At 39.3% G+C, this 15,650-nt stretch overlaps 1 protein-coding gene across 3 annotated transcripts in view; it reads left to right on the top strand.

Moving 5' to 3' along the window:
- The window catches only part of ZBTB46 (zinc finger and BTB domain containing 46), a 59,457-nt gene that overhangs the window by 14,308 nt on the left and 29,499 nt on the right, over positions 1-15,650 (top strand). For all 3 annotated transcript variants that reach the window (XM_083360864.1, XM_083360865.1, XM_083360866.1), the window contains one exon: positions 13,726-14,007. In XM_083360864.1, the coding sequence (XP_083216990.1) occupies positions 13,726-14,007 (282 nt within the window). The remainder of the gene's footprint in view (positions 1-13,725; positions 14,008-15,650) is intronic.

Here is a 15,650-nt window from a genome sequence, read left to right as displayed (position 1 = left end):
TGGCATATGTAATAAAGTGGTTTTTAAAATCCACATTTAACTTTATTGTGCCGTAAGCCTCCATGCCATTAAAAGCTCAGTTCTTAATCTTCTAAGTCTAAAAGTCTTTTGTTTCTCAGCAACACTCATTCCTTCATCCAAACCAAACAACAAGCGGCAATATAAGATTTCAAATTCGGTAGACCAATTCTCGTCTTTCCTTTATTTTACTTATTTGTTTCTATCCCGCTTTTATTATTTTTACAAATAATTCAAGGTGGCAAACCTACTCAACGTACTTTTTCCTCCTCCTACTTTTCCCATGGGTTGGACAGAAAGTGCTTGGCTCAATGTCGCACAACTGGCTCTCATGGCAAAGGCAGGACAGCCGTGCTTGTGCTTTTTAGCCTGGTGCCTTAACCACTAGACCAGGGGTCCCCAACCTTGGCGATCTTAAGACTTGTGGACTATAATACTTCATTTTTAACTTGTTTAACTTGCTATATAAATTTAGATATATCTTTTTGCCGTTGCTTGAAAATACACCAATTGTCAAAAGAGATGCTGTCTGAAACAAAAACATCATTCTGTTCATTTTTAATCACAGAAATTTTCTTCAATAGTGTCCATTTTAATTTCTCCCATCTTAACAAGTCCTTCATTTGATTTCATGTCTTAGCCTAATTATGTATGGCCTTGCTTTCTGTGCCGCGGCCCTTGCCTTTTGAAATATGCTCTTCCAAGATGTGAGATGGGCCCTCAGAAATGGCTAAAGACCTGGCTCTGCCCTCTGGCTTGGTACTCACAGGGGCCATGGGGCTGCTTAATACTCTGAAGGCCCACCCACCTTTTAATTAAATTTTAATGTTCTGTTTTAACTATCTTTGCCTCTGTATTAATATTTTACTTGTACACCGCCCAGAAGTATTCTGTAAGGAACTGAGTGGTTTCTAAATTTAATATCATACAATTTATATTTATTACATTAATGTATCTGTAGTAAAATTACCAACACCACATATCTCATTATTAATCTTAAACTCTGCTAGCTTACCAAAGTCCTTTATTTTTTCCATTGATGTTTTTACTCCCTCTAACAGATCCTCCAAAACTTAGGACTAGCTCATCAGCAAATGCCTTTAATTTACAGGTTTCTTTTTTAATCTTTACTCCCACAATTTTCTCATCTTGTCCTGTTCAGTATGTGAACAAGAGTGGAAACAGCAGTAATCTTGTCTTGTCCCCTTTTCAATCTTACAAGGTTTTGTTAATTCTCCGTTAAAAATTATTGTGGTTCTCTGAGGTATAAATCAATTTTGACCATTAAATAAAATCATCTCCTGCGTTCATAACTTCCAGAATTCTAAACAAGAAAATCCAGTTCAAATTGTCTGTACAGCTTGCTTTTCGTTGTGCTGCTCCAAATGCTCCAGAATATCCAACACATTTGAAAGAGCCATTTTTTCTTTTAAAAATTTAAGTCACTGGGTTGTGGTCTGATAGTCTTTAATAATATTTCCATTTTCTGAACATTAGTAGTCAGAGTCTTTGAGATGCAAATCATATCTATTCTTGAAAAAGATCTATCTCTAATACACATGTCTCAGTAGCAAAGCAAATCTTGTTTTAACTTTTTCATATAATAATTTTTTCCTTCCATTTTCCATGTTAAGCATTTATAACCCATAATTAAACCAAGAATTTTGAAAAATCATTATCTGTAGCACCCAGTAAGATAGCATCTTCAGTATCCTGTTGTAGTATGTGTTTAGCCACATCTGTCCTCGTCACTTCCATTTGCATTTAGGAGGAACTTTTAGAATTGAAACACAGAATAATGTCAATTTTGCATTCCTCTAGCTGGGACCCAACATCAAATTGTACATTGTCAGCCATGGAAGCCTTGCATGCCTTGTAGGTCTGAGGCGACATGCAAGCGAAGGAAGATTATAGGTACAAAAAGCAAGGCTTTCTTCCAGCCAATGAAAATACAGTAATTTACTTAAGGAGCTTACATATAATATCATGCTTCAGGCCCCCTGATTGCAAAGTGCAAGTAGATAGGAATGTATGGATAGATAAGATGTTTTGGTTAATGTGTATTATATAGTTTTCTGATTTGTAGCTATTTAACCATGAAAACTATAACCAGGCGAATGACTGCAATTATTAATGAAAAATTAAGAAAAATAGAGCTCAAATTCAAAAATTCTTGAAAAGAGCACAATTCATTTCTGAAATGTGAAGACGGCCGTTCCCAGATCCAGGATCCCTTCCTGTCATCTGGATCCCAAGGGAATGGATATGGACATAACCTTGGCCCACGTTAAGTTTCAGTATTGGGAAAGAAAAAAATACCGATAGACAATCAGTTGTTTTATTTTATTTCTGTGTGCAATTTATATACTACTGCCTCAGCTCAAGGCAGTTTACAGACATTTCAGATATTTGGAAGTGACCCCATTTCTTTCTCCACACTAAGGCAGGGGGAAGGGGTGTGGCTTGGATACAGTCTTAACCCATTAAAAGGAAAATCCTCTATTTCAGACATGTCAAACACAAGGCCCGGGGGCCGGATCCGGCCCGCGAAGTGGTTTCATGTGGCCCGCGAAGCCATCCTGGAAACAGTGAGGGAACGGCCCCCACTGCCGTGGCCCTGGCCCAGAGACCCTCCTTCTGCCAGAGACCCTCAGATCTGTCCCACTCCTGCCCAGGCCCCCATAGGCACCCTTGATGCCAACGATGTAGAGCTGGCCACGCCCACCCAGTAGGCCATATGCACTCTAGCCACGCCCACCCAGTAGGCCACGCCCACCCAGGCCATACCCACCCGGCCCCTTGAGGGCAACCGCAATGCTGATGCGGCCCTCAATGAAATTGAGTTTGACACCCCTGCTCTATTTCATATTCAAACTGCCAGCCAAAGTTTTTCAATTCACACTCCAAAACAGCAGTAATATTAAGATACTTTGGACATAGGAAATCACGTATATAAACTGAGGAGCACCTCTGAAAATATTGCACTCTTTCCCGAAGACTACTTTTTCACATTATTAACATACGGTACTCATATCAGTTTCTACAACTTTGATGCATTTGAGAAGTGTGTCGGTTAAATGTTATATTCATATAACATCAAGAATAGGCTTGAAATGCATGTGTTACCAATATCAGGATTATTTTTGGCCTTTCAGACCACTTACCGTAAGTCATTCTTTCAATCTGAAGTCGGAGCAGATGAATGCAGTCTTTTTGGTAGCCGTCCAAAGGTGCATGTTGGCAGTAATAAACAACTTAGGTTTTAAATGATGAATGAGCCAGCACTTCTGACATAATGAAAACAATATCCTGGGCATTCACCATCTTGTAGTAAAGCTTTAAGTATATGATTTCATTTTAATAGCCCCATTTGTTCCAAATTTATTATCTAATTATGATGGAAATGTCAGTCTTTCATTACAGACCATTTCCTAGAGGAGGCTCCTTCAAATTGTTTTGGATAGGATCTATGCATACTATCAGGGGAGAAATTCTAGTTTTATACTTGGCCAAAGGAAGAATCTTATCAATATGGTATTGTTTTAAAATAAAAGAATTAATTCTTTCCTGCCATCATAACAAAGAGGAATGTTATGTCTGTCTTTTTCCACACAATTTCACTTTTCGTTAAAAAGTGACTATTTGAAGGCTCAAATACAGTAGTAATTTATTGTTGCTTCATTTAGCCTAAGATGTGGGTAAAGGTAATGCAAGGAATGTTTTTTATCATTTCGTATGCTGCCCTGTCCCTCAAGAAGAAAGAAAGAAAAAAGAAAAGGAAGGAAGGAAAAAAGAAAGAAAGAAAGAAAGAAAGAAAGAAAGAAAGAAAGATCTGCAACACTCTAGTTTTTTGGTATACAAATGTGCACTATGTGTGGCCAATGTTAAAAAAAAAAAGTATTTGGAAATGTAATTAATACTGCCCTGGACTATTATCCAGAATACACACCCATGGAGCATATAATTCAGTTTTTATGTTATCTTTATAGCTCCCTGTAGAGTTCTTGGTGCTCTGAGCTTGGTTGTTTGCTTTCTTTCTTTACCCAAATAGGTAACATTATTATTTGCTGATCACTGATGGCAGAAGCACTTGTTGGGGTGCCTCTAGAGCACGGGTATCAAACTCGCCACGTCACGTGACGTGTCGCGACGTATCGCAACTCTCTTTGCATTGCCGGCAATGGGATGGGCGCGGCTTGGGTATGATGAAACCGGCCCGCAGGCCGGCACTTTGACACCCCTGTTCTAGTGGATTACTTCTTTGTACTATCAATGAAAACTTTTTTGCATATTTATTTTATTTTCCTCTCTTTAATACATTTAATGTACCGTATTTTCCGGCGTATAAGACGACTGGGCGTATAAGACGACCCCATACATTTCCTGTTAAATTATAGGGTTTGGGCTATTTTCAGCACCCGGTGTATAAGATGACCCCTGACTTTTGAGAAGATTTTTATGGGTTAAAAAGTAGTCTTATACGCCAGAAAATACAGTATTTTCTGTGATTAGAAAAAAAATATGGAAGAGGTACTAGGAAGCAGCAGTACGACCAATCAGAGGCACTTTGATTTCCTTCCACCCTGCTCTTTTGCCAGGTTCTGTGAATGAGACAGAGCAGAACTACTGCAGAATAAAATCTGATCTAGTCCCAAATGTTGCTTGGATTTTACAGTCCTGTTCAGTTGAAATCAAGGTATTCTAAGGATCATCTTTGGAGGCCCTTAATTCAAGCAGGATCTTGATGAGGAAACTTCTGTCTGAGAATGACCTTTTTGATTTCCATCTCCTGTGAAGAAAATTTGGAGAGCAAGAAATCTGTGCTACATTAGAGGACATTTGGGAGAAAAAAAAGCTGATTCTGGCCAAATTTCATTTCTATTTTATCATTGCTAGTGCAATAGTATTTTATTAAATCGTATTGTGTATCTTCTGTGAACACAAAGCAGTGCTAAAAATATTTGCAACGTTTTCTTTCCTGGTTTTTTTTTTATCTACTTAGCACAATGTCAGTCCTTCATCAGCTTCTGGGCCGTACTATTGTGAAATTTTGTGCATGCACTATTTTTCCTCTGCTATATATTCTGTTGCGTCCTGTTGTATTAAGTTTAAGAACCAAACGTTCAGTGGGTTCAATGTAATAAAAGCAATGGTCATGGAAATATATAATCAATCACTGGAGATAATTTTATGACAAGAAGATGAACTTTCTTGAATTAAATATGTCAGGTTACAACAGTAAAAATAATGCACATTAGACAAAAATATTCTCAATAGAATAATTATTTATTTTATTTTAATTCCATTTATATCCCGCCCTTCTCCGAAGACTCAGGGCGGCTTACAAGCTTAGCAGTATTGACTATCTTTTCAATGAACGTGGAATAGTAACTACTGTAAGTTCAGATTCTGGTTCTTAGTTAACTTCTTTCATTGCTGACCACTGATGAAAAATAGCACTGTGTCTTAAGGACATCTAAACAACAGAGAGTTAGCTTTTAGCATACTGTGCAGTCAGGTTTAAGTCAGCTCTTTATCATGACAAAAATGAAATTTCACAAAGCTCTACCATGCTGGCTCAGGAATTCTGGGAATTGAAGTCCACAAGTCATAAAAAGAGCCAAGGTTGCCTACCCCCCTGACCAATGGCAGTCTACCTGCATCTCCATAGAAGCAGAATTCTGGGAATGACAGTACTGAGAATCACAAAGTGAATGATAGAAGATTTGGACCATCAATTATAAATTGTACAAGAACTGCTTCTTCAAAGTGATTGAATCAGCTGCCCAGTTTATTTACAGTTGGGTTTCCAGCTGGCTAGTTTAATTCAGTTCAGGTGGTAACACAAAATACAAAAACATAAAATAACCACATAAATCAAAATGTCAAACATTTCATGTAATTTTGAGCCTGTTTAAGTTTTTGTCATAAATAAAGATACATTCAGAAGCCACTTCAGATTGTTATCTTTGGGGGAGCAATCAATTGGAGCCTTGGTGGAGCAGTGGGCTAATGCCTCCTTAAGTAACACCAGCTGCCTGCAATTAGTGCAGGTTCGAGTCCCACCAGGCTCAAGGTTGACTCAGCCTTCCATCCTTCCGAGGTAGGTAAAATGAGGACCCAGATTGTTGGGGGCAATAAGCTGACTTTGTAATAATGCCGCTTGGGGTGTGTGTGAAAGCCCTAACAAGCAGGCATATACATAGAATGAAGGCTATTGCTAAGCTTGTAAGCCGCCCTGAGTCTTCGGAGCAGGGCGGGATATAAATGGAATTAAAATAAATAAATAAATAAATAAATAAATTGTTCACAGAATGATGGATAAGTTTTCAGATACCTCAGAGAAACACATTAAGGAGAACAGTAGAATAAGAGAGAGAGAAAAAAAAATGAACCTGACAGAGTACAGGAAGTATGCGTTACACTTACTAACTGAACAATATTGTACATAAATCTGCTGCCGTAATTTCCCCAGTCCCTCCTAACATTCTGATTAACCAACTGACCCAGAATAGGGGGAAAAAGAGGAAGCAGTTCTCAGAGAATGCTTATCTGTTTCTTTTTACTTTGTTGTTAGTGTCCAGTTACAAATTTTCTTTAAAATTGTGTCTCTTAATTTCTAATTGGACATTGACTAATATTAGATTTTAAGATGATAATAAATGTATTTAAAACCATTTTAAACTAACTGCAGTACATCAGCAAAAAAGGGGGGAATGTGATGAGTAGAAAAAGAAATCAGGGAATCAAAAAACCTGGGCAAGATTATTTTACTTTATTAAAATTCTATGCTACCCTTTTGCTAGGTGATATATATCTAAAAACACGAAGAAATAAAACTTCCATTTCTTAAAAATCAACGTCTCTCCAAAAAGCATCCCACCTCTCCACCATTAAAAACAACATTACAACATAACCGGAAAAGGCCAGGCAGTCACCCTTGTACTTGTCTGCTCAAGAAGACGTTTCTTCATATTTATTTATTATTTATTTTATTAATTTAATTTGTATACCGCCCTTCTCCCGAAGGACTCAGGGCGGTGAACAGGGCAATACATAAAAACAAGATACAAAAATTTAAAATTATTAAAAAGTAATTAAACAGTGCCCGTAATAAATTAATACAGATTAACAGTTAAAATCCATTTATAAAATCCAACCCCGTCCCATCAGGCCAGGCCAGCTTGTTCAAAGAGATGGATTTTAAGATCGTGCCGGAAGGAGCGAAGGTCGGGCGCCATCCGGAGCTCGACCGGAAGATGGTTCCAAAGATCCGGCACACCCACAGAGAAGGCCCTCCCCCTGGGGGCCACCAGTCGGCATTCTTTGACCGGTGGCACCCTGAGGAGGCCCTCTCTGTGGGAGCGTACTGGGCGAAGGGAAGTTGACGCCGGCCGCAGGTGCTCCCCAAGGTATTCCGGACCCATGCCATGTAGGGCTTTGTAGGTCATTACTAACACCTTGAACCTCACCCGGAAGACAACTGGAAGAACAAAGGGAACAAACACATATAAAATCAGGGAAACCACAGAGAAAGCCAGCCTTCTACCTTACATCCTCCTCCACCTCTTTTGTTGGGGTAACCTGATCTAGGTGACTATGGGAACTGAAAGGGCCTGGCAGGGTAGGTTGAGTAAGGTACACTGACCTTCCACCGAGAGCAGGGTTGGAGAAGGCATGTGAGTTGTACGATGGATAATTTGATGGAGGTTGTGGAATTGTGCTACCAGGTGCAGCTGGAGGGGATTAGAAGAGGAATAGCTGAGAATAGGCAGCATGTACAAGAAATGTTGCCCAGAGCAGCCACTAACTTTCAGCAAAATAAATAGAGGTAGCCCTGAGTAATTGTACAGCAATAATTGGTGGACTATAATATTCGGGTTTCATGGAACAATTACAGGATAAGTAAAGCAATGAGGCTGTGGGAATAGCTCTATTTTAAGGCTTCATTATGAAAGGGTTAGGTCAAGTTATTTTTAAAAAGAAGCTAAGAGATTGCTTAGAGCTCAGACTTTTGTTTGACTACACCCTGGTTTTAAAAGGGCTCCACCCCAGCCCCACTTTTATCTATGTGTCTATTTCCCTTCCCCACCCTGTATTCCATTTTCCTCAAACTCAAAATCTTCTATTGCATCTACTCCTCCCCATAAGAGCAGTCTTTCCTGCAATAATGTATTTAACTCTCTATATTGGAGTTTACTTCCTTTCTATTTTTGAATGCTTTTCTTGTTCGCTTTAAAGATTTGCTTAATTAGAGACTACTATTCACTAATCTATTTATGCTGCCCTTTAAAATAAATTGCTACTATCCTTTCTAATTGTGGCAACCCAGCTGCTTTTCTTAACTATAGCTTGTCCTAATTATTGACTTTTATGTCAAATTTTGAAATTTCACGTTCGTCTCTATTCTCTTAGGTGTCTTCATACTTACAATGGCATATTGTTCACATTACTTTAAATTACTTGACCACACCTGTAGGCCTCATGCAGATATTAAATAGCTCTGGCGACAAAATAGTGCTTTATTGGTCTCCACAGTGCTCTTACCAGAAAGATAAAGAAATTGATATGAAACCGTATTGTAGTCATCTTTCTTTTCCAAGAGATCCTGCAATTATGCCATCACTGGTGTTTCAATCTTATCCAGAAAGGGATTCTACCAAGGGATTCAGGCAACAGTTTTCAAGAACCTGTGGATCCAGGAATATACTTTTTTCAGGAATAGCTCCACAGTTGATTTGATGCATTATCCCAGAGGTCCCCAACCTTTTGAGCATCAGTTACATGGAGAGATGTTTTTCCACCGACCGGATGGGGGTCGTTTTGTGTGCTGCCTGCATCCCGTGGATGGAGCTTTGCTTGCTTGTGCGGACCGGTTGCTGGTATGCTGCGGTCCGGTACCGGTCCACGGATTGGGGGGTTGGGGACCCCTGCATTATCCATTCCAGGGGCCCAGTTGGTCCATGCCTGTGGCTCGTTGTAATAAGCTATGATGTGCATTAGTAAAGAGATTCTAAGATGGGCTGCATTTCTGCAAGAGGTCCTGAGGTTGATTCCCTTAATCTCTGTAGCAGAACACTAATGTTGTGAAATCAAACTTTACCAGCAAATGATCTTATCTAATCATGTGATTTCAACCCTTCCAATCATCAAATCATGTGTCACACAATGGGGTATAAGATGAAGATCAAGAGGGTATAAGATGAAATCAACAGAATGTCTTACCCTGCGTGTGGCCACCGATGCAGTAAAAAGCCGGGTGGTTGCCATGGAATCCATAAAATCCCCAAATGGATTATTCAAGATAGCATAAATGTCCCCTTAGGAAATTGCCCTGAGGCATACAACTTCATTCTCAAAATTACTTCAGCCAGCTCACGTAGAAAGGACATTGGGTAATACAGTGGGAGGTGGACCAACTGGAATCCCCATCTGTTTCTCTCAGCAGTCTTCTAACTTGGCCCTTTTAGGACTTGTGGACTTCAACTCCCAGAATTCCTCAGCCAGGCATGTGTGCCTGGCTGAGGAATTCTGGGAGTTGAAGTCCACAAGTCCTAAAAGGGCTAAGTTTGAAGACCTCCCTGCACTACCCCAATGCCAAGCCTAGGATGGTTATGTACCATGAATCTTTATGTGCAAAACCAGATTAAAATAATTCCACTCATTTTACCCCTCCAGACCTTATTAATGTATCCCAGATTGAATTTCCTCATCAAATCAAGGGTTAATTTGGCCTTCTTATGAACTGAACTAGTACTGAACAATCATTCCAAGTGGACAGAGAGAACAGCAGTAGAGCAATCAGTTAAGTGGAAAATAGAAGGAAGGCAGGAAGAGGGATTAGTTGTAAATTTATATGTCTCTTAGCCTACTAGCACACCCTCGGTTACTATAGCAGTAGCACTTAGATCTATATACTGCTCCGTAGTGCTTTACAGCACACTCTGAACGATTAACAAATGTCAGCATATTGCCCCAAACAATCTGGGTCCTCATTTTACCAACCTTGGAAAGATGGAAGGGTTGAGTCAATCTTGAACCATCCATGATCGAACTCCTGGCTGTGGACAGAGTTAGCTTGCAATACTGCACTCTAACCACGGCTACTATGATAATGCCCGCTTCATATATTGACTACATCACAATTGCAGTAGTTATACATTCTGCTAAATAAAGCATTTGCAGGTCATACAGTAATTGATGATTTTACACAATTCCCTAAATTAATATTAAGGAAATTACATTATACTTCATGTGGTGTATAACTCCAGCCTCTGTGAGCTAAGTGGAACTAATTTCAAGTATTATAAATATGTGGCAAAAATAAATACCAAGTGGGGCAAGCCATGTACCATAGTTGTTTATGACACTGGTTACATGATATTTTTAAGTTAATAATTTTCATTGGAAAGGAAGGGACAATGGCATTGAAAAATAGCTATAATTTAAAATTATTTTGACTGTGTCCACTTCTGGGAGTGTGACCTTAGCAAGATTAGACTGAATATGGCTAAAACAGTTTGGTCTACTCCTCTTTTAAAGGGTTTATTAATCCTATAAATTGAGTTCTCTATCGTCAAGATACATCAAGACCAGTGTTTAAAATCTCATCACAATTTTTTTCTGTACATATATCAGAAATCTAGTTCTATCACTTTATTCAGTTTGTTTTTCAGATTGATAACGGTTAGCAGAAATCAGATTTTTTTTTAATAAAAGACCCATTAAAAAAACTGGAAGCTTTATTTAAAATTTAAAATCTGAGTTTCTATTTATGAACTGCTCCAACTCCTTTCCGTAACAGACAGAGGAGGTTTTTCAATTTGTATTCCTGCAATGTCTGATACAGCTCCCACAATTTAATTAAGTTTTTCATTTATCTGTGTCAACTTCTATCACCCATTGTATCATAGTTCATGGTCTTGCCCTTCTTCATATAACAGCAGTAAATTTAATCTTGGACAGTACAGCTCTTGGTTCATCAAGTTCCCCTGATGTGGGTGTGAAAATAGAATGCTGAAATAGGATAACAAAATCTTGAGATGATTTTGCTGGCCTTCTAGTGTAATTGGTTCCTATGCACTAAGAACTTGAAAATGGGTTTGTTCTCCTGCTTCCAAAGAAGGACAGCGAGGTAGTTCAACACTTATTTATAGATACTGATTACCCTGATTCATTTATTTTTTTAAATCTTGTTTCCAAGTTGCTTAATTGACTGCAGTGGTGTGATCTCAGCGGCAATATCTGGTAACTAGACAATGCAAGAATGGCTTTGACAGACCTCAGTGACTTTTATTGTTATTGGTAATAACATTTTTCTGGTCCTGATTTCTAAAAGAACATATTCAGGAGATGGTTCTGTCAACTTGCTAGATGTCCTTGTGACTTTTGGCTTGCCAGTGACAAATCTGCAATTCAGACTATTTAATAACTACATTAAATCATGCGCGGGGGGGGGGAATCATGCAAAGGCATCAATAGCAATAGCCCTTAGACTTATATACCGCTTCACAGAGAAGAGCAACAAAGATGAAAAAGGATCTGGAGGCTAAATCACATGATGAACGGTTGAGGGAGCTAGGTATGTCTGATTCTAGCCTATCAAAGGGAAGGATTAGGAGGGACATGATAACTGCCTTCTAGTCCAGGGCTTTTCGACCTTTTCACCCACTGGACCACTTTTAGGATATGGCAACATCCGAGTACCACCAGTCACCTAGCAAGGTGTCAAAAATTTGATGACCAAAAAAAAAAAAAAAAGGAAAAAAATGATGAAGTACAGGTAGTCCTCGACTTACAACAGTACTCTTAGTGACTGTTCGACGTTACAGTGGCACTGAAAAAAGTGCCCCCCCCCAAGCCACAGCTGAGCAAGACACCTGCCTGCCCGCCCGGTGGCACTCTTCCTCCTGTCTGAGGTTTTCATTGTTGTGAGCATTTCTGTGGAGGATTGGCAGCGGGGGTGGGGTGGGGGTGTTTGGTTTTTATTCCCCCCCATCAATCTGCTGGGTGGTTGCAGCAGGTTTTGGTCACTTCACATGAGCCTGGGACACTGTGACCGTCCTAAATATGAATCAGTTGCCAAGCATCTGAATGTAAATCACAAGACCCTGGAGATGCTGCAACATTCCAGCTGATCGGTGCTTCTTTTGGGCTTTGCAGATGTGCCAGGATCAGCGCTGAGCTCCAGCTGGAGCCTGGCGCTGATCCTGGCGCTTCTGCTGAGCCCTGAGAGCCCTGCAGCTCCAGCCGTCTCTCGCTCCAGCTTGTGCGATGCTGCCACCAGTTCAGCTCATTCCCCTGCCCCACTTCCACTTTTCTAGGATGGTCGTGTACCACCTGCCAGGTGCCAATGTACCACAGGTGGTACCCGTACCACTGGTTGAAAAGCCCTGTTCTAGTACGTGAGGGGCTGTCACAGAGAACAGGGGATTTGACTTATTCTCCAAAGCTCCAGAAGGCAAGACAAGAAGTAATAGGTGGAAGCTTGTTAAAGAGAGATCCAACATAGAAGTAAGAAGAAAATTTCTGGCAATGAGAACACACCAGAAATAGAGCTGAGATACTACTAGGATTAAGAACTAGGTATCCAGGCAATAAAATGAGACTCTCGATCAAAAATAATTCTGTTTGCTTTAGATTTGTTTGAAGCCATTCTACGAAGAATAAATAGCTCTTGTACAAGGGACTCTTGTACTATGAGAATTGATTAGATGCATTCTGAACAGATGGTTTTAGAGGTTGCAACACACTCAAACTAAGAGCCTAGAATTGTCTACTTAAAAAGTACCATTATGATTTGGCAATCTGGATGGGTCCTTGGCAGTCAGGTATTCAGACAGAACAATACGGTACAGTTACGATTCTTTAGCATTTATCATAAGCATTTTCTGTCATAACAATTTCTTAAGCTGGAGTTTTGGGACCTCTATCCAAATTTATCAGATAATACGGAATTAGTGAAAAATACTAGGTGAAATTAGGAAGGGAAGCATTTTTTTTAACTTAACAAAACCTCTGATTTCAATGGGCCATACATAGTAGATGCTGTTAAATACTAAAAATGTCATATCCTTCTTTTAAAATGACTTTTGGAGAATTTTTAGTATCTATTTTGCTGAGCTGATTAATTAAAAAACTTGGCAATTTGCATCCTATAATAACTTCCTGTCAGATCTATCATAATGTTCACATTCTGCTGCTTGATCTTTGAAAATTATTGTTAAAAAAATCAAGGTATATTGCTATGGGAGTAATAAATTTCATGAGAGACCTGCTTTTTAACATACCTTTTAAGTTAGGAAATAGTGTAAAATGTTATTTAACAGTGGCACACTCTTTGATTAAACTGTAGCAGAGTTAACAAAAGGAACAAAAAGCTAATCTGAAGTAATTTTACATAATGGGGTAATTAGTCTTCTGTACTACAGCAGCAAAGATACTACAAAGTGCCGTATATAGTGTATCTTGCAAAGTGTACACTCTGTGAATGTAATATCAGCAAAGGGATCATAACATTGAGAAGTGAAATATAACCTGGGGGGGGGGGAAAGCATATATTTTGAGCCTTTTAGCTCTGAATACTGGTGCTGACACTGTGAGCACAAATGTGAAGGACGAGTTTCACCAATTCGCTTCTTCTAAGTCTCCATGCTTAAATGTAAACTTACGTTTCTTTCTTTCTTTCTTTCTTTCTTTTTCATGCAGGTGTGGATCTGACAGGGGCAGAGCCCAACAATTCTGACAACAGAATAGAGAGAGCGGATCTTTATGCAAAAGTTGATGAAGCACTCCTAGGAGGCGAAGTGAGTTATCTCTCTCAGCCACTTACTCCAGAGAACGAGGATGCACTTCAGGCTGTAGCAGTTGCTAACTTGCGGGCAGCTCTTATGAGCAAGAATAGCTTATTGTCCTTGAAAGCTGACATGCTGGGAGAAGAGAGTTCTCTGCTCTTTGAATATTTACCCAAAGGCACACATTCACTGTCTTGTAAGTTGCTGTTTCTGTGTATACTACTAAAAGGTTCATTAGCATCCATAAAAGAGCTATTAAACCGAATTCAGGTCACTCTAAATTTGGGTCCCTGTATGGACACCACTTGAATTGTTCTCAGCCACCTTGAGAATATGTGTTCTGTGTCTGAAACATTTTGGGTCCCAGGTTTCACAAGTAGTGGCTAGGGCAGGGGTCTTCAAACTTGGCCCATTGATGACTTGTGGCTGAGGAATTCTGGGAGTTGAAGTCCACAAGTCATCAAAGGGCCAAGTTTGAAGACAATACATTTTTGTTTTGATTGTACCTTTCATAATCCATGAAAAATACCTCTACGTATAACACTTGCCTTCCTCTTGTGATGGTGTATTTTTAGATTTAAGATTATTTTTCCCAGTGGATTGTTTGAGAACATTCAATGATATGAGTCTGTGATACGTAGTATCTATACTATTTCATTTGTTGGTCAGATAGTATTATTTCTAATGTTGCAGCTAGCTTAACTCTTCTCCGTTTCGTTAAGGCTAATACAGGCAGACGGACAAACTTGGCTTTATTTGATTAATAATGTGTTTCTTGTGCTTACTGGGGTCAGTAAAATGCCTAACATTATATATGTCAGAGTTTGATTACATTTTTTTTTTCTTATGGAGCCACTAGACCAGACATGTCAAACACAAGGCCCGGGGGCCGGATCCGGCCTGTGAAGTGGTTTCATGCGGCCCGCGAAGCCACCCTGGAAACAGTGAGGGAACGGCCTCTCTTTAAAATAGCTGGAACCTTGTAGCTTTCAAAATGAACCTTGATATTAAATTTGCAGGTTTATTTTTTAAAAGCTCTGCATCCAAGTTTCATCCAAATTCTAAGCAGTAGTGGAATTTTGCTACAATGATGGACAAAGTTTGTAGCTTGGCATCAGTCTGGTAAATTATTGCTGTTCCCCTTTGAAGCGGGTATTCACGTTTTATCAGTAAATAAAGCTTGGAAAATGGGTATCTTTAGGACTGTCTACTTAAAACAGATCCGTCCAGCGAGACCCTTCTGGGATAAGTTGCTTGTTGTCCCCCATTTTCATGAGCTGAAGTTGGCTGGAGCCAGAAAAGGCAGTTGTTTCATCATGGTTCCCATACGCTTGAACAACTTTCCTTCAGAAGCTTAGATGTCCCTTTCGGTGTCCCTTTCAGACAGAAGCTTAGATGTCCCTTTCAGACATTCCAGAATGTAGTGAAAAAATATTCTTCTGGAAGGCTTTGAAGATTAAGTGTTATTGGAACCAAGTTTTGGCTTCTTTCTTACTTATTAATCTTGTGCTGTGGTATGAATGTGTCATATGATAATGTAATAGAACAGAACAGACATAGACTAGACTAGACTAGACTAGACTAGAATAGAATAGAATAGAATAGAATAGAATAGAATAGAATAAACAGATTGTAAAACAGAATAGAATAGAAATAGAGTAGAGCAGAGCAGAATGGAATGAAAGGTAATATAGAAAATGAAATTAGAATAGAATAGAATAGAATAGAATAGAATAGAATAGAATAGAATAGAGCTGGAAGGGACCTTGGAGGTCTTCTAGTCCAGCCCCCTGCTCAAGCAGGAAAACCTATACCATCTCAGACAGGTGATTGTCCAGT

Source organism: Vipera ursinii, assembly GCF_947247035.1.
Source record: "Vipera ursinii genome assembly, chromosome: 3".
Taxonomy (NCBI): domain Eukaryota; kingdom Metazoa; phylum Chordata; class Lepidosauria; order Squamata; family Viperidae; genus Vipera; species Vipera ursinii.
The sequence above is the reverse complement of the archived record's forward strand: the minus strand, read 5'-3'. Positions and strand labels throughout refer to the sequence as shown.